The sequence below is a fragment of the Onychomys torridus genome, chromosome 17 (assembly GCF_903995425.1).
Source record: "Onychomys torridus chromosome 17, mOncTor1.1, whole genome shotgun sequence".
NCBI classification, from domain to species: domain Eukaryota; kingdom Metazoa; phylum Chordata; class Mammalia; order Rodentia; family Cricetidae; genus Onychomys; species Onychomys torridus.
Genome location: NC_050459.1, coordinates 19,643,713 through 19,666,616, shown reverse-complemented (window position 1 = coordinate 19,666,616; position 22,904 = coordinate 19,643,713). Strand labels below are relative to the sequence as shown.

The 22,904-nt window shown below is 47.5% G+C and overlaps 3 protein-coding genes across 3 annotated transcripts in view; 2 read left to right on the top strand and 1 right to left on the bottom strand.

Moving 5' to 3' along the window:
* The first annotated feature begins 2,053 nt into the window (after window positions 1-2,053).
* On the top strand, window positions 2,054-14,957 carry Htra4 (HtrA serine peptidase 4). Its single transcript, XM_036209387.1, has 9 exons — window positions 2,054-2,563; window positions 2,929-3,028; window positions 3,769-3,973; window positions 5,484-5,678; window positions 6,075-6,107; window positions 8,004-8,118; window positions 8,691-8,748; window positions 9,103-9,198; window positions 13,126-14,957. The coding sequence occupies exons 1-9, from the start codon at window positions 2,077-2,079 to the stop codon at window positions 13,289-13,291; spliced, it is 1,455 nt and encodes a 484-aa protein (XP_036065280.1). The 5' UTR covers window positions 2,054-2,076; the 3' UTR covers window positions 13,292-14,957.
* Window positions 14,958-15,357: 400 nt separating this feature from the next.
* On the bottom strand, window positions 15,358-20,104 carry Tm2d2 (TM2 domain containing 2). The gene is made up of 4 exons (XM_036209388.1): window positions 19,757-20,104; window positions 19,210-19,297; window positions 17,494-17,609; window positions 15,358-16,043 (listed from the first exon to the last, which is right to left on the bottom strand). Exons 1-4 carry the CDS (start codon window positions 19,978-19,980, stop codon window positions 15,830-15,832), a joined length of 642 nt encoding a protein of 213 aa, XP_036065281.1. The 5' UTR covers window positions 19,981-20,104; the 3' UTR covers window positions 15,358-15,829.
* Window positions 20,105-20,411: 307 nt separating this feature from the next.
* Window positions 20,412-22,904, top strand: part of Adam9 (ADAM metallopeptidase domain 9) — an 82,349-nt gene continuing 79,856 nt past the window's right edge. The window contains exon 1 of the mRNA XM_036209386.1: window positions 20,412-20,678. Within this exon, the coding sequence (XP_036065279.1) occupies window positions 20,582-20,678 (97 nt within the window). The 5' untranslated portion in view covers window positions 20,412-20,581. The remainder of the gene's footprint in view (window positions 20,679-22,904) is intronic.

The window sequence follows — 22,904 nt, the reverse complement described above, 5'->3', positions numbered from 1 at the left end:
TTAAAAAGAACTTCTGTGTATTTTGGTTTTCATAAACTCTTGGTTTGGGGATTATTTATTTATGAGTGCTCAAGGTTACAACTTACTTCAAAAGCCAGTCCAAATTCTTAAAGTCCTTTGTCTCTGGTTTCAACTGAAAATCTTTCTCTAGAAAATTCTTTGGCTGCTCAACAGAATTGCTCAGTGTGAGATGAGGGACTAATGAAAATAAGCTAGGGACTCCAGAATGGGTTTTGCACATTCCCTGACTCATGGAGATGATGTCATCTTCTGGTGTTTAAATTGCAAAATCTGTCTGTCTTGCTCCTGCAAACTGTTTGCTAGGCTATTACTGTGGCATTAACTGGTCATTACAGAAAGCTGATAGGCTTCATTAAGTATTTTGAGACTGTTAGATTAAACCCAATGCAGTTTACATTCAGTAAATGAAGGGAAAGCACAGAGTTTCATTGACTCTAACTGGCCAACATATGGGAATTCCAAGTTAGAACATTGTTGTATAGTTTGGGTGTTGGGAAAACAATTATCTTTGTGAAACCCAGAAACATTCAATTATCAATTCTTATTTCAGAATTCTCTTTCTGTCTGGATTTCTGACCAGTTTTATACTAATCCCACCCACCTCCCTCAGATTTAAAATTTGTTTTTGCTGGAGTCTTGCTATGTAGTCCAGGCTGGCTTTGAACTGGTAGTCCTTTTGCCTCCAACCCACCTCTGAGTGCTTGGATTATAGGCATGTACCACCATATCCAGCCTATCACAGTATTTTAATGTGAGCCAAAGATAAGTCATACACTTTTAGTTTTCAATGTATAAAACAGAACGCTGTGTGTGTGTGTGAGGGGGGAAACAGGATGTGATGCAGTGTGGGTTTTGTAGTTAAGCAAATGTTGTGGATAAATCAGAAGGGATTTCTGAATTATAAAAGGTACTACTTTTGGGGAGGGGGCAACAAAAGCAGTCTCGGGGGTTGAGTCCCTTTACAAGGCTTCTGAGGAAGTGTTCTCGGCACCTGAAGGACTCATCATCCATTAGCCTGGAGAGGTTTGATGGACCCGCTTACCATGGTCAGGTGATGGCAAAAATATGGTGCCTTTCTCATTCTGTGAACCCTGATGAGGATATGGAAGGCCACAGCCAGAGAGGGACCTCAGGACAAGGCAGTGGAATGACACCCCTCCTCCAAAGTAGAATGCTGAGTTCCTGGGGAAGATTTAAGGTCCAGCAGCTTAGTTTACTGGAAGCAAACTGGTTTTGTTTCCTCCTTTTTAGAATATAAATGTGTTTTCTTCGGGACTAAAATGACTCTCTGCATAACAGATCAGTTGTTGAGCAGCGGATTTGATGTTTTCAGTGTTAACCAAATAAACAGTCATCTGGTAGCAAATGGCAGCATTTTGGAAATTGAGGTTCCTATGTCACCTCTTTAACTTTGAAAAAAAATTTTTTTTCCTCTAAAATCTGTTTTCTTCAGTCTCCCATTCTCTCTGTGTGTTATTGCCTGCCCGAGTCAATTACAGTCACTCATATTTGGTAGGCTCTGAATAAAGTAAATGTTTGGCGAAAACACACAGCGTGACCCCCTTGCTCCTCTGTTTATGAAGGTGTGGCATGTCCCGTTTGAGCCAGTGTTTGAGCTGGGAAACACACCTCCGAAAGCACTGAGCTGAGTGCATGGAAACTCCAGCTTCTTAGGTTGTGTGATTTCCTAATTGGTATGTAGCAAAACGTCATTTTCTAAAACCGTTCGGTTGTTTGTTTTTATAATAAAAACATGTGAAATATGAAATCTGGTTGTTTGTTTTCCTGGTCAGATCTCGTGGCCGTGGGTGGGTGGTCAGGTTTTTTCACCTGCCCCGTGACTGGTTTTAGAGTAGACCCTCCCTTCACAGCTTAGGGGTGGGTGGCATGGGTGGTGGGTGATGTGTGTGTATGTGTATGCAGAAGTGAGCGAGACGCTGTCCTTTATAAAGTCTGGAGGCTGGCAGAGGCGGCACCCAGGCCAGGAAAAAGTGTTGCTCATTTTAGGCCAGTTGTGAATCTGGAGAAGTAGAATCCAGGAGGGCAGGGTGCACGATGAGCTCCCAGCCGCTATGCGCTGTGTGGGCACAGTTTCTCCTGCTGTGGCTGCTGCTGCTGCCAGCCGTGCCTGTTCCCTGGGCGGAGGCCAGGAGGTCCAGAGTCTCGATGCCCTGCCCCGAGGTCTGCGATGCCACGCGCTGCCCGCCACTGCCTACCTGCTCGGCCGGAACCGCACCGGTGCCGGACCGCTGCGGCTGCTGCCGCGTGTGCGCCGCCGCGGAGGGTCAAGAGTGTGGCGGGGCGCGGGGACGGCCGTGCCTCTCGGGACTGCGCTGCGGGGCCCCATTCTCCCGGGAGCCTGCGGGGGGCGCATGGCTGGGCACCTGCGGCTGCGTGGAGGGCGTGGAGGGCGCGGCGGTGTGCGGCAGCGACGGGCGCACCTACCCCAGTCTGTGCGCGCTGCGTAAGGAGAACAGAGCAGCGCGCCTGCGGGGCTCGCCCCCGGCAGTGCCCGTGCAGAAGGGAGGCTGTGGGGACCCAGGTGAGCGAGGCGCGGGGCACCCCCTTCCCCCAACCCCAACCCATCCTAAGAAGATGGAGTGGGTGCTCTTGATTCGCACACTCGCTCTCTCGCAGGATCCGCCCTCCGTCGCCAGCTCCAGGGATTCAACTTGTTGTGGTGGTTCCTGGGGTCCTTGCTTGGTTAATGTGCTCCCTACTAGTTGGCACTGGGATTTTTTCTCCTTTTCTTCCCTTTGGTATGACAGGCCGGGGGCTTTCATCTCCTAGTCTGGAGAACCTGCGGAGGAAGGGAGACGTGGTAGATGCTGGGGAACTTAGAGATGTGACACCTGCATCCAGGGAGCAAGGATCCCACTGCCCTCACGGTGGACCATTTGTTCACAGGGACCAGAAGTGCCGGGCGGCTCCGAAGGAAGTACAACTTTATCGCAGCGGTGGTGGAGAAGGTGGCGCCATCTGTGGTTCACTTGCAGATATTCCGCAGGTAAAGGTCACATGGAGGGCCAGCAACTCCACCTGATAATGTTATCTGTTCATTAAAAATCGCTGCGAGGAAACCCAGGTTCAAAGAGTTGGCTGGGGTAGAGCTCGTGCAGAGCACGCGGGGACCTCAGGTTCCAGCCCGGTACCCGAAGAAAAATTGTTAAGAGTTATTTCGCTAAAAAGCAAAGAGCCAAGCACAAGGATTCTGGCTTCTAGATCCAAGCTATATCCGTGCACGCTGGTGGCTGGTGTTTCTTTCTCCCACATACCCCATCAGCAAAACTTAAGGCTGATTGTAGGCTAATTGGTGGTCTGTGTAGTCCTAGCTGTCACTTGAGTGCAAGGAAACCCGGATCGACAGAAAATTAACCTGATCTGTTACACTATGCAAGTTAGTAGTGAAAACCAAGAGCTAGATTTTGACACCGTGGCAATAGTATGAGCCTGTACAGTGTTAGCACCAGGTTTGGCCTCTTCACAGCGAATGACCCACAGACGACCCGATAGAAATGAGGAAGTAGTATCCCTGGACCCAGCTCTGAGTTGTGTTCAAGAGAGATAGCAGGACACGCTACATGTGGCTCGTGTGTACACAGAGAGGATGGAAGTAGACATGGACCATGCTTGGGAAAACTCCCGGAGATATGGTTGATAAATGCGAGGCTTCCTGGGACTCACAAACAATGGCTGGATTCCCCAGTTCCTGCCCTTTGCTCATACTATCACCTTGTTCCGGGACAGATCACCTCTCACCAACAAGGAAATCCCTGCCTCCAGTGGCTCTGGGTTCATAGTATCTGAGGATGGGCTCATTGTCACCAATGCCCACGTCCTCACCAATCACCAGAGGATCCAGGTAGAGCTCCAGAATGGGGCCCAGTATGAAGCCACTGTCAAAGAAATCGACCATAAACTGGATCTCGCGCTGATTAAGATTGAGTCCAATGTGAGTAGTTGAGAACTAAGCCCGAGTCTGCACGTTTGGTGATCTCACAGTTTATTTGCTGATATTTTCTCTTGTATTCCTTCACCATGCTTTTTCTTTGTATGTAGGGTATGTTTTTCTTCTCCTCCACAACCCTGGTGTCCCAGGCTGCTTCTTTTTTCAAAGAACAAAGTCATGAGTGATGTGGAGATTAAAATCTAGAGTATCACTGAACCTCACATTCACCCTTTACACTTCTTTCCCCTATCTGTTCCCAATCCCTCCTCAGTAAATGAAGAACTTAATCCCCAAAGCTGCTGTGGTACAGACCCCAGCTCCTCTCCTACCTCCTTTGTTCTACCCCCATCCCTGGGCAGGGCAGGTGACTTGTTTGGAATGTGGAGGAGAACCCAGAGTCAGGGCAGGGAAGGGAGGTAAGGCTCAACCACAAGAAAAGGGATGGCAGAGCAGGGTGAAGTCTGGACTCCTACAGCCTGGGGTACCAACGGGGATTGGTACAGAGGAAAGGACTCAGCTCCCCCAATCCCCCAAGGAAGGGACCCTGCAGCTTCATGCTCCGCCCTTTGGGAGCAGTCAGTGCTCCATTGTCTGCTTACAGAGCTGGACCACACCCCCCTCCAGCCAAAGCTGCTCTGCAATGAACCTGATCTGATGCAGGCTTTCAAACGGCAGAGACAAACTCTCTAGGTTCCCATCCACTCCGTTCTTTTTCCTTCCTTCCTTCCTTCCTTCCTTCCTTCCTTCCTTCCTTCCTTCCTTCCTTCCTTTCTCTTCTCTTCTCTTCTCTTCTCTTCTCTTCTCTTCTCTTTTTTCTTTTGACAGGGTTTCTCTGTGTAGTTTTGGTGCCTGTCCTGGAGCTCACTCTGTAGACCAGGCTGGCCTCAAACTCACAGAGGTCCACCTAACTCTGCCTCCAGAGTGCTTGGATTAAAGGTGTGGGCCACCGCCACCCAGCCTCACTCCTTTTTTTTTTTTTTCCCAGAGCTGAGGACCGAACCCAGGGCCTTGTGCTTGTTAGGCAAGCACTCTACCACTGAGCTAAATCCCCAACCCCACCAGCCTCACTCCTTTCTTGAAATTCAGTTCACACAGCTCTGAAATCGAGTTGCAGAGCTTCAAGACATCAGATGTTTGTCTGGCTGCAAATCTTTCCAAAGAGAATGCCCAAGGTGTTCCCTCATCAGCCTGGGTGTACCTAGGCTGTCAACAGAGATGGTTGTCAACTGCCCAGCATGGGTATTGGGAACCAAACTTGGATCCTTTGGAAGAGCAGTACATGCTCCTTAACCTCTAGGCCACCTCTCTAGCAGCTGGAACTACCAGTTTCGGTCTTAGAGATGATCTCAATTATCATAATAAAGGGAGAGTTTGGTGGGCCTGGAGTCTGAGGAAGAAGGAAGGCAATGCCCTGTGCGGGAGGGTGCTAGTTCGGGGCAGTGCCACCTGTCAGCAGGTCCTGGTTGACTGTGCTCTTCTTTTCTGTTTCTTTGCTCCCCGCCCCCACGTGCAGACGGACCTTCCTGTGTTGCTGCTGGGAAGATCATCGGATCTCCGGGCTGGAGAGTTTGTGGTGGCTTTGGGCAGCCCGTTTTCTCTGCAGGATACTGTGACTGCGGGGATTGTCAGCACCACACAGAGAGGCGGCAAAGAGCTGGGGCTGAAGGATTCGGACATAGACTATATCCAGACAGATGCCATCATTAATGTAAGTCACCGGGAGTCTGCCCTCAGCCCAGAAAGATAGTGCTAGGTTGGAGTGAGAAGAGGGCTTTAGAGTGATCTCTCTTCACTTTGGTCTTTTGAGCATCCTCAGAGGTCATCCCTAAGGGAGGGCTGGAATGCCCTGTGGCTAGAGCCGAACGTTTGCTATAACTGGCACCCACACTTGGGGCTTGATGCAGAGGTCACTGCTGTGATAGTGTGGGGTCCTTTTGCTTTGCTCTGTAGCCACACTGACTTTAGGATTGGGAGGGTAAGGGGCGTGATTTTGCCTGCCTTGGGGAAGCAGGATGCTCTGGTAAAACTCACTAGGAACTATGTATAAATGATGTGGAGAGATGTTTCTGTTTGCTAACTGATGCCTTTCTCAACTTGTCTTTAGCACGGGAACTCCGGGGGGCCGTTGGTGAACTTGGTAAGTGGCCCTTTTTCTGATGCTTCATATTTCTTCTTAACTTTAAACATGTTTCAAAACCTGTGATGCAGACTTGCGAGCCACTGTCATGGAGAGATTAAGGAATGATGCTTCTTATTCTTGGCCCTTAAGTAAATGGTTAGGGAACATTCTGGAGCCTGTGATGGATTTATGTCACCAAGAACACCAGGGCCCTGGCTGCAGCCTACTTCAAAGTTGTCCTTTTTTTTTCTTTTTCTGTTTTTGTTTTTTGGGTTTATTTTTTGAGATAGGGTTTCTCTGTGTAGCTTTGGAGCCTTTCCTGGAGCTCAGTTGGTAGCCCAGGCTGGCCTCAAACTCACAGAGATCCACCTGGCTCTGCCTCCCGAGTGCTGGGATCAAAGGCGTGCGCCACCACCGCCTGGCGAAAGTTTTCCTCTTTTTACGTGTTTTCTGTTGCCATTGATTACCTAAAAGCCCAAGAGATGAAATTCAGACTTCTGCCAAAGACCAGCTGTGCTGTGTGCATCTCTGAGATCTCTGTTCTTTTGTATGTGAACTATCCCTCATCTAATAACACTGATGCTTTAGCACAGTCTATCCAGGTTTTCAGCTTTTTTCTCACTCATAGATGACAGAGAAGCCATAACCAGAACCCATTGTTCTGCTGTGCATTATATTCTCTGATGTATGTTTGTTTTTCAAGACAGGGTTTCTCTGTGTAGCCCTGGCTATCCTAGAACTTGCTCTGTAGACCAGGCTGGCCTTGAACTCACAGAGATCCACTTGCCTCCCGAGTGCTGGGATTAAAGTGCACCATCACTGCCAGACATATATTTTATTCTTAATCAGTGCCTCTCCTGGTGATGCCAAAGCTTCTACTTGCTCACCTACATGTAGCAGCAGGAATCCAGTACTCCTAGAGCTCAGTGCCTTGTTTTCTCCCCTTTCCTTTTCAACATCCTCCCCCACTTTAGTTCTGGGATGGACCCCTGGGTCTTGCTTGCACATGCTGGGCAAGCACTCTACCACTTGGCTACAGCGGTGGCCAACAGCGTGATTACGACTCATAGTCCTGTATGCAATTTTTGTGTGTGCCTGTCTTCCCAATTACACAGTGACTTCGTGGAGCAGGGATGGAATATAGAATTGCAGGCCATACTCCAGAATTGTTACGTTGCCCTCTGTATTTTAATATGACCAGAAATACCATTTCTGTTGTTCTCGATGCCTAACAATGGCTAAGGAATGGCGAAGGGCACGGACAGTAGAATGTTTTCTACTTCCCAGCACCAGCTTAGCTGACCCCGGTTCACGAAGGTCACCTGGTTTCTGATGAACAGGTCTACTGAAGTATTGATGATTCACAACAATCTAACGGCTTTTGTCTTTTCTTGTTTATTTTTTTAGCACCCTTTAAGTAATAAAAGGGTGAATGCTTCTTGTGTTTTTATTTGTTTGTTTTTTCTTTTTTGAGACAGAATTTCCTGTAGCCCCATTTAATATATAGCTGGGGATGACCTTGAACTCCTAATTTTTGATGGGGGGGGGTCCATGCCATTTGGTATCTTGTGTTCTTATTTATATCAAGACGTAAACTGTAGCTCACTTTAAAAATTAATGTCATTTACTAACATAAGAATGAGCTAGGCAATGATACGTACTCCACAGTAGCCTTGACTTTTTGAATGTGAAAAAAAGTGTAACTTTTGTATCTGTAAAGCGCCTCTTCCTTCTCTGGCCATGCTAATTGCCTTGGAAGACATCGGTTTCTCCCTACCGAGGAAGTGGATTTGCCCTCACGCTCCTGTTTTGACCCTAGGAGATTAGTTTTACCTCCCTCTGCTGGTCCTGATGTTCCATGGTTCGGTTTGCCGAACCTCGTGATTTAACGCTGAGTTTCCCCTTCCTTGCTAGGATGGAGATGTGATTGGCATAAACACGCTTAAGGTGACTGCAGGAATCTCCTTTGCGATTCCCTCCGATCGGATCAGACAGTTCCTGGCAGACTATCATGAGCGCCAGTTGAAAGGTGAAGGAAGTTGGGGTTATTTGTCCTTTCTTTTTTTTTTGTTTTTGTTTTGTTTTTTTTTTTAAAAAAGACTTATTTATTTATTATGTATACAGCATGTATGACTGCAGGCCAGTAGGGGGCACCAGATCTCATTATAGATGGTTGTGAGCCACCATGTGGTTGTTGGGAATTGAACTCAGGACCTCTGGAAGAGCAGTCAGTGCTCTTAACCTCTGAGCCATCTCTCCAGCCCTGGCCTCTCTGTTTATCATGCTCACTCCCACCTTTTGGAGCTTGACTTCTTTATGGTGTTGAGGTACTGGGTGTCAGATCTGTCACCGGTTGGGTAGCCATACTGGAGGCACTGAGCACAAAGCTCAATACGAGACATTCGCAGAAATGCTTGTGTTGTCCAGTTTAGAAAGGAACCCACTGACTGGAGATGTGGCTGCGTTGACCACAGATGTTCTCTGAGGCAGATCGTATACAAGGCCGGATGTTCTAACAAGAGATTCTGGGATTTAGGTGTCTCTTAAGCTGTGTCAAATGGAAACGTGTTGTGTGTTATACATCATGACTTTCCTTTCCAGGAAAGGCCCCTTCACAGAAGAAATACCTGGGTCTTCGAATGCTGCCCCTCACTCTGAAGTAAGCACTGGGTAACTATGGCTCAGAGGTACAAGCCGTCACTGGGCAGTCTTACAAAGCAAACAAAAGCATTGGGACAGCAGTAAGGGGACCTGGTGACCATAGGCTTGTGTCTCCTTCCTCTGTCGGTACCAGTCTTTCGGCCTAGTTGGGCTAAATCATATCCAGAGATGGCCCAGAGGAGGGAACGGCACACGGCAGGCTTGTGATTGGCCGGTGGGATTTTCCTGGGTGCCTGCCAGTCTCCAGCTGAAGAGATGGGGAAAGAGATAGGCTGTGTGCCTCCCGAGTGGGCAGGTCTTTTCCTAGACCTCAGGGGATTGTGGCGTGTGCTAACCTTCATACTGTCCCCAGCCTCCTTCAAGAAATGAAGAGACAAGATCCAGATTTCCCTGATGTGAGTTCTGGAGTTTTTGTGTACGAAGTGATTCAAGGAACGGCTGCTGCTAGGTAAGTGAGGCGGCCTCAGCTCGACCTGCTCTGTTCTTTCTAGGCTTGCGCCCTGCTAGGCTCGGGGCAGTCAGGCTGGAGCACCAGCATCAGGGGCACGGCCAATACACACTGTATGCTGCGCTCTGGCTGGCGGGACTCAGTAACTCAATTTAAAATTGTTTTTGGTTTAAACGGACGCAAATGAAAACAACAAAATCACCAGCAACAGGGCAAACCATTTCCTTATTCCCTTTTGTCTTCAGAAGGACTGCATTTTGTGTTCTTTCTTGCACTGGGTGAGCTATCAGAACATAATGGCAGACTGAGTGAGTACTCTGTGTGGATTTCAAAGGCTCATAGGAAAGTACAAAATGTTGGTCAAAATTTCAAAATATTTATTCTGTGTTAAAATGACAAAATTTTAGATTTATGGCATTAAATAAGATGCACCGTTAAAGGTAATTTTATCTGATTGTTTTTTAAAGGTGACTACTCTAAAATTTACAGTGATATATGCAGCTTGTATTACATTTATATTGAACAGTGATGATAGGGGCTCGGGGTCATAGCCTAGGCTATTAATTTTGCTGGAAATTACCAAATTAAACTCCTTTCCCGTTTTCTGGGTAAGCTAAGCTGTATGCTAGTTCCTAAACATAGTCTTTCAATATTACTCGTTATTACTTAGTAACTAAGTTTTATGATAAGTTATAATGCCTTACATATTAGTTTTAGAATTTGCTATATGTTTTCATGTATATGGGCACATGTGTGTGCGTGTGTGTGTGTGCGTGTGTGTGTGGAAGGCAGAGATAGATACTGAGTGTCCTCACTGAACCTGGAGCTCACCAATTGGGCTACGCTGGCTGTCCCCAGAGTTCTAGGGATCAGCTGGACTCTGCCTTCCCAGTGCTGGGGTCTTAGGCATGTGGCACTGTGTCCAGCTTTTTTTTTTTTTTTTTTTTTTTAATATGCATGCTGGGAATCCAAACTGTCTTCACGCATCTGTGGCAAGCACTTTACCCTCTGAGTCTTTCCCAGATCTTTACTTTGAATTTTGGAGACATGGTCTAGCTGTGTAGCCCAGGCTAGCCTGGAATTTATAACCCTCTTGCTTCTGCTTCCTGAATGCTAGGATTATAGGCATGGGCCGCAATGTCCCAGTTATTCAGTTATTAATAACCATTAACTAACGATAAATGATTGGAACAGTTCAGTAATTGCTAGTCAATGAGAAGGATTAATCAACTTAGCAAGGCTCCTGGGGCTCACAGAAACTGAAATGACAGCCACAGATCCTGCATGGGTCTGAGCTGGCTCCTCTGCAGATAAGTTATGGTTGTGTAGCTGGGTGTTCTTGTGGGACTCCTGACAGTGGGAGTGAACGGTGAGAAAGAAAGAAGAACGGGAAGGCTCCAGGGTGCTCTCAGTCTTGGTGCGCTGTGGGTCTTCTCAAAGCCCCTTCTCTGAGGTCTGCATGGGGGCGCAAACGCGTCACTGACGCCTGTGCTTCTAGATCAAACAGCCGTGGAAGGCAGGCAGGCTCAGCTCAGCTGCCGTCTCCAGCTTTGCCTTAGACTATTTACTAGCAGGGAGAGGCAGCTTCTTTGGCAAATGTTGCTCTCCTGGGCTCTGCCCTTTCTTCGGTACTGCTGACTGTTTGTTTTTCAAGGGCTCAGCCATCTGCTTAGACGCTGGCAACTCTGTTAGACCCGGAAGAACTCAGAGGTACCTTCAGTTTCGCTAAGTGTCAGGTCTCACGCTGCTAGATTTGGCATGTTCTAAGCTCCTCTAGACTCTCCGGGTCCTGCCCTGCCATGCCCCTCCCCCAACTCCTTATTTTACCTTCTGATCCAAGGCCAGGGAGCTACTGCTTCAGCTCTGTAAGTGGTTCTCAGAGTGTGGTGTGCCGTCAGTGGCGGTGGCATCAGTAGCCAGACAGAGAGGCAGGGTCTGAGCTCCATCCCTGAATCGGACCCCACCCTCCCCCGTCCCGTGCTAGTCTTGAACTCTGGATTCTCCTGACTTCCCAAGTGCTGGGGTTAGCTGGGTTCACTTCCCTCCTTTCTTTCCACTTCTTTCTACCCTCCCCTCAACTCCTGCTCTGTTTTTTCTGGAGTTCACATCCAGGGCCTTGTGGGTGCTGAACACCTGCTCTACCACTAGACTGCATCCCTAGGAGGGTCTTCATCATTAACAAGATGGGTAGTCACACGCACGTCGACATGAGGATTACCGCTCGAAGTCTCTGGCAGCCCAACGTCCATCCTTGCTGGCTTTCATCTGCTGATATTTAATAACTGCTAATAACTACAAACAGCAGCTGGCACTTAGGAAACATTTATTCTGAGGAACCAAAGTGGTTTTTTTGTTTGTTTGTTTGTTTTTTTTTACACAAGTCTTTTGAGGAGTCTTATGACATCGTCCTTGTTTTTAAAGGGAAGCAGCTGTGTTGAGTTACCCAGAGGTCAGAGAGGAGGTGTGTGTGCACCCTGGCCTAATTCCTTGACAATCCCGATTTTGTAGTTACTCTCCTTTCCACGTGGCAGAGTTGACCTAGTGGCGAGAAGATGGGTTTCAAGTCTGAAAGACACGGGATCAAATCCCGCCTTCGTCTCTTGGAAGTTCTGAGGCATGGGAAAAGGCCACTTACCCTGCGTGAGCCAACTCCCTCGTATCCCGTGCACAGTAGGCCCCATGCCACAGCACCAGCTCCTTCTTGCTCCACGTCCCTGCTCACGACTGCTGAGTCACCTTTCGACTGTCCTTGTTCCTAAGGATTTCTTGCAAGTGGCTTTATCCTTCCTTCTCTTCATGCCCCACTGCGTTACCTTTCCATCCCCCCAACCCCCTGATGCTGGCCAAAGAACTAAGGACCAAGTCCATGCTAAACATACCCTACCCCACTTAGCTCTACCCCAAGCTCCTCATATTTTTCAAACCGCACGTATCTTGGTAATCCGCTCACGTCATTTTTCTCTTGAGCTTTGCTTTTCCTTAAATAGTGTCTTTTGGAGTCGTTGAATTTGATGTCCCCATTTTAGCCCATTCTTACCTTTACGTAACCAAACCAGCCTGTCCATGTTTTTTGCACTTTGCTTTGGGAGCTGGAGTTTGTATCTAGAATATATATTCCGTGTGAGGTCAATGTGTTGACTGAATAGAACTATAGCCTATTGAGTCAGAGCTGTAAACATCTGGACTTGGAAGCTTGAGTGGCTTTTGATTTACTGGAAGCAGAACATCTGGAGCACACGGCAGCACATCATGATCCAGTTCCAGAAACCATGGGATGGGCTGTCCAGTCAGACTCATCAGAGTACAAGTTCCTGGGGGAAAAACACTGTCTGGGCTTGGCACTCTTGCTAGTGAATTTAGTAATGTTGGAAGTTAACATAGGGCAGAGATGAAGAGAAGTCAGACGCTAAACTGTCCATTCCAAATGAAATCCAATGCATGTAAGGACTGAGATTCTTCCAAAATTCTCACAGGGTATTGATATTAGAGGAAACACAGAGGATCCTCCTCCAGCTGGCTTCACGACATATTCCAGCAGCCCTCACAGTTGAAGGGACTGTCCTACCTTCTTGGTTCATGTGTCTAATGGTCAGCAAAACAGCAGGGCAGTGTATGTGAGTGTGAGGGTGTGTGTGTGTGTGTGTGTGTGTGTGTGTGTGTGTGTGTGTGTGTTGGGGAGGAATCAGATAAACAACACCCCCCAAATGGGAATGAGTAGAACTCTTTTAATGCTTTCATTAATCTCTATTTTTTTTCTTTTTGAAGACAGGGTTTCTCTCTGTAGCCCTGGCTGTCCTGGAACTCGCTCTGTAGCCCAGGCTGGCCTCGAACTCACAGAGATCCGCCTGGCTCTGCCTCCCGAGTGCTGGGATTAAAGGCGTGCACCACCACTGTCCGGCTTCATCATCTTTTCTTTTTCTTTCTCAGCTCGGGGTTGAGAGACCATGATGTAATTGTCAGCATAAATGGGCAACCTGTCACCACCACAGCTGATGTCATTGAAGCCGTTAAGGACAATGACTTTCTCTCCATTGTTGTGCGTCGAGGAAGTCAAACTTTGTTTCTGACAGTCGCCCCGGAGATAATCAACTAAGTATCTTACTTTGAAAAACTGGCTCTCGAAACCAGTTGTATACCTGGTTTGTATCGAAGACGTGCCAAAGATGGCAGGGGCTTTAGGGTACCAAGAAAAATGGATGCTTTGAATGCATGCACACAAGTTTATATACAAACACACACACACACACACACTCACTCACTCATGGATGTGGAAGTTGAGGGTGTTTTACTGCAAAAAAACAAACAAACAAACAAAATGCAAAACAAAACAAAAACAAACCAACAAAGAAACAAACCCACCAATGAAAAACCAAAACCTTTCTAAGCCAAGTGGAAGCAGCCATGGTGGACTGGTAGAATTTAAAGGCAGAAAATGGGAAAACAGGCAATTCCTAACTGAATCCTGGCAGGTTACTTTAGTAACCTCCTATATAGCCACGAACTGCTATGTCACACATAATCTACCCACCAAATATTAAGAGTCTGAACCTGGAGTCAAAAGGCAATCACGTTTTAAATAGTCCCCCTTTGTATACTCAGTTTCCCAGGTTGTATCACATTTCTGGCCAGGGACTGTGGGTAGAAAAGTCATCAGTCGAGAGACAGATTGAAACTGATGACATTGGATTATAACACAGGAATATTATTCTCAAAATGATCATTTTAGCAGTAGAAACAATTTTGGTCCTCCAGTGTTGCAGAGAACAGCCATTAAAACAGTTTTTTGGAACCATTTATAGACTTACTTTTTATGCAGGTTTTCTTTTGATGGAGTTTATAAACAGTCAAGGGATTTTACATGAGCTGTGGTAGGGCTGACCCATGGCTTAGTTTAGTTTGGTAAGATTTTTAATTACTTTTTCCTAGACTTGGGAGGGTGCTGGGGACCAAACCTTGGGACCAGTACACATTAGATAAGGGCTCACCATTGAGCCTTCAAGAATTTTTTAAAAATACGGCACCCCTGGATCTCCTTAAAGTCCATGTGAAGCTTGATTTGTCTATTTTTAAGGAGGTCTAATTTCTTTACAATTAATCTAAAAATATAGCCTTAGTGTGTAGAAATTATGAATTGACTCTTCCAATTGTTATTGCTGTAAGCAGGGTTAAGGTTAGTGTGGCTTTTAAAAGCTTTCACAGTTGCCGTCTTTAGTAATGAGAGAACAGTGATATCGTCAAGGATGCTGGGGCAGGAACTTTTAAGGAGAGTCCTACAAAATGATGCTCTGTTTCCAGGACTAGTTGTACCTGAACTTCGTAGGCGTCAGTTTTCATGTATGGAAATGAACGTCAAGTAGTTTTACTGTTTCTAGAATCCATGGCTAGTTGAAGAGCGGGCCATTCATGTTATACTTAGTAGTTCTTCCCGACTAAGATCTGGAAGCCACTGTCATTCAGAACCTTTCCTTTTCTCCCCAGTGACCTGGGAATGGGACCCCTGACTGGCTCTAACGCTGTGGCATACTGGGAAAACTGACTGTCACGCTTGTGTGGACAGAACAGGTTTCCTCCTCCTCTCCTAAGACATCCCGATCGACCCTCGAAGTCAGGATGTCTTCTAAGAAGGCATACATTTCTTCCCCCTAAGAGCATGGGCTTCCTCATTTTTCTCACCTAATTATGCAGGAAAGTGTAATACTTGTATAAAAACCGTTTTTCTTTTTGAAGACACGATGTCACTATGTAGCCCAGGCTGTCCTCTAACGCAGAGATTTGCCCGCTTCTGCCTCCCAAGTACTGAAAGTAAAGGGCACTCTAGCCTATACAGTCTTTTTAAACCAGCCTCTGATATATGGGGCCTGTATTTTAGAGGCTGATTAAAATGAGAAGATACTAATTTATGTAGGACAACTCTGTCATACATGTCAACTAGTGTCAGATTTCAAAACAGAACTGGAATGAAGAAATTCCTGTCTCTAGAACATTCCAACAGTCCACAGTCAGGCTTAATAGGGCAGCAGTACTGGACTTGTTATGACCAAGTACCAGACAATCTTGAGGGGGACACTGCATACTGAAAGCATAACTTCCATTTTAAATGCTCACCCTTCGGCAAAAACAATTTTTGAGTTTGATTCTCTATTGAAAATACACAGCAAGCTAGGTTTTAAAACTTTATTCTGTACTTTCAAGTCACAGAGTCAGAATTTTGGTGTGTCTTAAAATCCACGGTCATTTCTATGTCACCTGGAGATTCCTCATTGGTGCACAGTTTCTGACCTGTGCTTGGAAATTCAGGGTCGCCAAAGGCTGTGCACGGATAAACATGCATTTGGTTTATCCTGTTGAGTCCCCCTGTTCCAAGCGGCTCAGGATCCAGCCACACAGACACGGAGCAGTGAGAATGATCTAGGTAGAAGTCACCATCTGTGATATTCTGTACGTGAAGAAAGGGACGGCTGGCTTCCCCACAACACTGCTTGTCATTTCCGGTCTGCAAAGGTAAGATTTGGGTTGAAAATTCAGCCCGAACGTCATCAAAGAGGACAGTGATGTTCGGAGGAGAATTTGGAGTAACTAGCCAGGCAGCTGAGCACGTGTTTTCCTCGCTGGCCGGGAACAGCAGTGGTCTCTAGTAGACAGTGCACCAGTTGCTGCCGTCACTGGGCATCAGCCCTCCGGTGATGAGCAGAATGAGGTCCACAAACCACCAGATCCCAAGTCCCCCCAACGTCAGCAGCTTCCCGACGGCTGTGCCAGTGTGTCCCAGACAGAAACGATCGACGCCGAAACACCCCAGGAAGAAGGAGTAGAGCAACGTGGTTATGAAGTAATGTCCAGTGTACCTGGGGAGAAGGGAGATGATGTGCCTCATGAGGACTGGGCCACAACGGAAGTGCAGCCACCGCTGGCTGTGGTGCCCAGGCCTCTCACCCGGCTTGGGTTCAGGTGTGGGGGAGGGGGAGGTACAAAGAGCCTCAGGGGGAAAACAAGCCAAACACATAGCTGATTACATTCATGGGTCCAAGATAGGAGGCAGGGCTGGAAGGAGAACATGATGGTCAGGAGAGAGGGGTAAGGGTAGGTCCAGGTCACAAACCTTTGCTGGCCGTTTTGCAGGCGAGGCAAGGTAGGAGATATCAGCAATTTAGGACTGGCTTCTTGAATAATCTCAGCAGCTTTAAACTACATTCAGCGTGGGCCCCAGTTGTCTCCTGGGGTGTACTACCACTAGATGGCTCAGGACATGAATTTGCATATCATGGACACGCTGATTAGGTCCTTTGCTAACACTGAATTTTCTGGTCTTGGATCGGGCAGTCTCTCTCCAGAGACATTAAAAAAAAAGTTAATTATAGTCTAATAGACTCTTGTAAGCATTCCCCCCGCCCCCATCTCTAGTTGCTCCAGGGTCTCAAAAAAGTACTTGCTAAGATATGAAGTGACTTAAGAACAAAAAGAGGCCTGGAGAGATGGCTCAGTGGTTAAGAGCACTTTTGCTGCTCTCTCAAAGAGGAGCCAGGTTTTGTTCAGTGACACCAGGTGACTCACAACCACCTGGAGCAGATGCTCTCTGCTGGCCTTCGGAGGCACAAACCTACACTCACACACACAAAAGTAAAAGACAAACAGAATTCGCTGAGTTAGACTGGACCACTGCATCACAGATTGTGGTAGCAGAGGAGTCCGGGGGGCCTGAGGCTCGGCCAATTCAAAGGAAACATTGTTTCCTTAGAAGAGGGCTTCGGTTTCATGCACCTTCATCTGCCTCATTGAAAACACCTGGCTGCAGCCACCAACATCACTAGGCATCACCCAGGCCCCTTTCATGTGCTAACAGTCTAAAGTAGATTCTGTATGTGTCCGGAGAATTTACATTGCATTTCTTTAGGATCGAGTGATTTCAGTTGAGGAACCCCCAAATTTCGTTGCAAAACCTGGTTCCAGAAGTCCTAAGGCAGTTTCACAGGCTGGTGGCTGGTTGGGAGTTCTGAAGCTACATCATTTGGCCCAGAGCCTGCAAGCTGAGGCTGAGGCAGACTGAAACACTCAGAAGCCACAACCTCTGCTCCTAGCTGCTGCAATCAGGGGGCCTCACAGGAGGAAGCATATGCATTCTTTAATACTTCAAAGAAAAGGTCACGGCTGGTACCTCCATCCAAGTACCCATTACCCCCTTTCAAAGTAACAGTCTGAGCTCGGGGTGTAGCTCATTAGCAGGACACTTGCTTAGCAGGTGTACTGGGTTCAAGTCCCAGTACCACACACTCAGTACGACAATGACAGTGAACTTACTTTATACAAGGCTTATTCTCTCGTAGAAAGGTCCGGGGGCTGGCACACTCAATTCCATCCAGGGCTCTGCACTGGACTGAAGTGTGTTCCACATCACTGTAGGCCTGACCCCCAAACTGTGGAGGAAGTAGCAAACACACATGCATATTCACTGATAAAAGCCGTAACAATTCTAGCAAGACTGGGGAAAGCTCTCAAAAGCCCGGGATGCAGTGATGACTTCAGGTGACTTAGTAGTCCGTTCTAAGTGTCCACTGCTTTAAATAAACCTTTCTCCTCCATGACTGGCTTCTTCAAAACAAAACACTTAACGGCAGAGAGGTACACAATGCTTGGGTTATCTTGTATTTACATGCACATAATGTAGCATTTTTGGAATGGGAATTGAGATGTCAGTGCACATCAAGACATCTGTCGAATGAACAAAATTAGAAAATGATTCAGACTATCATCTGACTGAGGACTTCACTTAGGTCAGGCATGGTTATAGGTTTCTGTAGTCTACCCTTAGTATACGTTTAAGTTCGAGCAAAAACGGTCAGAACCAGGGTATTGACCTTCGTTTAATTCAATTCTGACAGAAGAAGCAAAGCCACACGGTGTCACTTGTACCTTGTTTTTGCGTTCCTATCTTTACCCCTGTGCCCCTCAAAGTGAGACGGGAGAACAAGAATGCTCACTTCTCACACCTTAAGGACTGCTGACTGAGGGAGAGTGTCAATCTTGTGACAGGATAAGTTCAGCTTTTAATTAAAATAATCAAAACTAAGCCATCCCTATGCAATGTTAGTCGAGCTTTTACCAATTACCAATAAAACGAAATTTCTCTACACATAATTCAATTGAGAGCCATCCCCTTGGTTGTGGTATTATAAAGTTTATTCCTTTGTGTCTGAAGTGGTAAAACAATGTTTTCTCATAACTCAACACCAGGTTGGACCCTGCATTATAACACAGTGGTGAGCCCACAGTGCAAAGGCGGTACATGAATTTCTTAAGTGTGAGTTGGGCACAGTGATGCGTATCTATATCCTAGCCCTAAGGGGCTCAATCGGTTGGGCTCACGAGTCTAAGGCCAACTTGGGCTATATAGCGAGACCTTCTCTCAAAAATAAAAGCAGACAGACAAAAACAACAAAACTGAAACGAAACCAAACCAAACTTCAATGGGTCTTGAGAGACTAAGCAGGTACACTCACTTTAGGGATACTAATGGCTTCTCTCCAGGCTGAGAGGCTGCTGCTACCAAAGGCTTCTCTGGAATGCTTTATCCTCAAACAAAAACATTACCAACAGACCCCAGCTACTTCCTAAGGGCACAATGCAACCTGCTTGTCATCACCAGCACGAGGAACTTGCTCCAAGTGCACGGGTAACCAAGTTCAGCATCAGCTTTCCAAAGCGCATGGCCCTTTATTGTTGTTCTTCTAAGAGAGGACAGGTGACATTTTAGCTTCCATTTGTTAATTTCAACGGCCAAAGGCACCAATACAGGTTGGTCTTTGCACTTGGGCACAGTCATTGGTGGTTCCCCGGGGAAAGCAAATGTGTTCTTTAGCCACTAAAACCTTGATCATGCTGGACATTTCCAGCAACAGTTGTACGGATGGAATTCTAAAAAAAACCCAAAACTCTTTGCACGCCCCTTGCTCCTCTGTAACAGCACTCAGCCATGCTTCCCACGAAGAGGGAATGTACAACAAACAAAAACCTCACCTTGAGACAACCATAACCAAGCTCCTGGGACGCAGTTGCATTTCCAACGTGATCCACTGGGGCATCACAATCTACAAACTCGTCGGGTCTGCAAATCATTAAGACCATCATCAGCCCCCTTTACCAATTGCTACGTGAATGCACATAACCCTATTTTCCTGCCCTCTACCCTTCCCTCTTCTGTATTGGGGATTTGTACACGCTAGGAATGCTATCTACCACTAAGCTACATCTCCAGCCCTTCAAATTCCTTTATTTTTTGGGACAAATTGCCCAGGCGTTTGCTGGCTGGCCTTGAACTCATCCTGAAACCAAGGCAGGAGAAAGGGTGCAGGAAGTGAAAGGGTTCTACAGCCTATAGCCATTCCTCTCCCTATCTACCACTAACGTACCAGACTTTCCGAGGCAGGGGAGCTGAGAGGCAGGCACCAATCCCGGAATCACCTCCCCCAGGAGGAAGCAGCCTTCCCTTCCCTGGCCTCTCCACAACCACCACCTAGCGGGGCCCGATCCCCGCTAGGACTGCCCCCACGATCCCGTAGCTTACAGGTAAGAGCAAAGGATGACCGGAGACTGGGGATCGCTGTATTCCCAGCTCGGGGGTGCGGGACCCTCGGGGTGAGCGGCGCCTGAGGGTGTGAGGTCCAGTTCGGCCGTGGCATTAAACGAGTGGCCCCGAGAGACACAGTGCAGCAGCAGCAGGTTCCCCAGCAGCAAGGCCGCCTGGCCGCACAACAATAGGTAACTCACAGGGCAGCCCCCCAGCACCATCTTCCCCGGCCGGTCCCAGAGACCTGGCCTAAAAACAAAGCCCGGCCGCCACGGCCGACCCGAGCCCGGCGCTGTCAGGCCTCTCTGCGTCGGCACGCAGCTCGCCGCCACACAGCCAACCGGTGCGCAGCTCGACGCCCCGCCCCGCCGCGGCGGCCAATCAGAAGCGGCTAGAGGAGGGGGAGGGTGGAGCCGTGCTCCGCCCCGCCCTTCAGCCGACCCTCTGCTCTGCAAGACAGGGGGCGGGGCTTCTCTTAACCCCGCCCCTCCTCCAGCCTCTCCTACGCTTTCCCGTACCAGCTGCGCGGGCGGAGGGGCGGGACGGACCGGCGCGATCTGGGGCCGCCGGCGTGGAGTAGGCCACCCTCTCCCGGCGCAGACTGTATTTTCCTTACGTCTGGAGCGAGCGTGGTGGTGGAGGGGGCGGGCCGGAGCGGGCCGGGCGGAGTGGGGAGGGCCTCTGCGTCAGTGCCGCGCGCGTGCTCGCCGTGGGCACGCGCCCCGGCAGCCAGCCCCCGGGGGCCCCCGCGAGGTTGCAAGGATGACCGAAGGGGCGGAGGCGGCGGCCGCGCGTTGAGCGGAACCTGCAGAAGCCCTCGCTATGGGGCCGCGCGCGCTCTCGCCCCCTGCCTCTCTGCGACTAAGGTGGCTGCTGGCGTGTGGCCTGCTGGGCCCGGTCCTCGATGCCGGGCGGCCAGGTGGGTGTCGGGGGAGCGGTGTTCCGGGAGCGCCGCGTCCCGGGCTGCCTGCTCCCCGAGTGTCCGGTGGTGCGAGCTGCGAGGTGGACCCCAGGCTCCCGGCGCTCCGAGCCGCGCTGCCCCGGAGCCCGGCGGCCGGCTGCACCGTGGCCGTGCGCTCGCCGCTCCCGGGCTGCAGCTAGCTAGCACTTGGCGGGTGGAGTGGCTGTCACTGGCCCTGGGCTGGGAGCTGGAACTTTTGCTTCGGTCCATCAGAATTGGAGATTTGACGTTCGTTGTCTTAGCGGACTCATCAGGAGAGAGATTCTGGTGGAGGAGAAGGCGGGTTTTCCTTGGGCGGTTTTTGTTGTAGTACTAATACTTAAAAAAAAAAAAAAAGAATAAACGAAAAGCTACATTTCTAGAGCCTGTTGTTCAGTCTTTCTAAATCCGGACAAAGAATCTCTGCTCCGTTTAACCCAGGGGATTATCGGAAAGAACAGTCATGTCCAGCAATACATTTGAATTGTGAAACTTCCCGTAAATATGCAAGATATTTATATTGGAGATGATGAAATGGGGTGGAAGCACACCATCAGCACACTGGTTTCTTTCTGGAAATAAGTTATTTATTTTATCTTTTGTATTAAATACTGTTTGCATGACTGAGTTATTTCTACTAGCGCCGGGAATACTATGGACAATGGAAGGCTTTACTAATAAATTCTTGCCTTCAAAGGTGATGAGTGAAGATTTGAATGCAGGACGGCTGACCTTCACGAAACTGATTACATTGTTTCTTCCCTTTGGCTTTCTTTTAAATTAAGTTGGCTTTCTGCGGTGTGGAGATGTTGGCGTTCAAAATACTGAAAAATTTTGAGCAGGGTGCTGCCAGATAGGTTCTGATGAGGTCTACCTTTCTTCTGCTGTCCTAGGTGGTTAACACGATCCACAGGAAAGGATGTAAAGTTTTAGTAGTCTCTAACTTCGTGTGTTTGTCAATGTAAACCAGACTATATTTTCAGCTCATGTGTATGTTTGTTATTCCACATGTGCGTAAAAATGAATGGAAATATTCTTATGTTCTTCAATTGTGGCTGCTCACTTAGGCATGAAATCCAACATTTATCAGACACTGGGTAAATACCATCCCAAGGGTGGCCATGTGTACCTAGATATGTGAGAGATGTTGAGGTGTTTTTTTTTTTTTTTTTGGAGAAAGTTCTTTTTGAACTGGTGAGAAAATTTTTCAAGTTAAAGGCAAAGGGATCCATTATAAACATAGGAAGTTTTTTTTTTTGTTTTTTTTTTTTTTTCTTTCCTCAAGAGTAAGTGGGTGAGAAAGAGAATAGCTTGTTAGGAGACAGTGAAAGTGTTAATGTGTGGTTAGGTAGCTTGTGTGAAAGTGAGATAGGGAAGGGAAAGTGGAGGTGAGCTGGCACCCAGTGAGACCTTCTGTGGCAAGCTAAGGAGTCCCATTTATGTAGATCGGTTCGGGAAGTGAAGGTTTTTAAGTAGTATGGTGATCAGCTTTTCGGTTCAAACATTGACAACATAATGGAGGGCAGATTTTAGGAGGGAGAGGCTGGAGGGCTACAGCCAAGTTTTGAGGTGTTGGCAAGGGAGTGCTGTGAGTCAACTCGAATTTCCTGAACTGAATGGTCTTCCCAAATCAGCTGAGTTTTTGGAATACAGGATGTTTAAAACATGAACCGAAACATCCACACATGAGTTATGTTGGAAGCTAAGCTGGTTTCAGTAGGATTTTTAACAGTTGCTGGTAACATTGTACCCACGAGGAAATACAGACTAATTTTAAAATAGTGGATTCAAATAATTAAAAACAAATAAAAAAAAACCAAACCTAGGGTGGACAGATAGAAGGAAATCAGACATATTTGGAACCTCTTAGTGTCTTTTCTTATGTAATGTACTAAATTCAATATGTAAACTAGAAACGATTTCTTTTAGATACTCTGCTATCCTGAAGGAGCTGAGTTTGAAAGCTTACTCATGACGAATAACTAGAAAATGAAGTAGCTATAATTGTAGGAACTTAGGTCCATGTCGACCTCATTTTCAGATGTCAGCAGATTTAAAAAAATAATTTTTAAAATTAGTATATAAAATAATGGGTTTCATTATGATGGTTTCATGCATGTTTATCATTTATATTTTATCTACTGACTTATCTTCTCATGGTCTCCCAATCATAGTCTCCTTCAACTTTCTTTTTTTTTGTTTGTT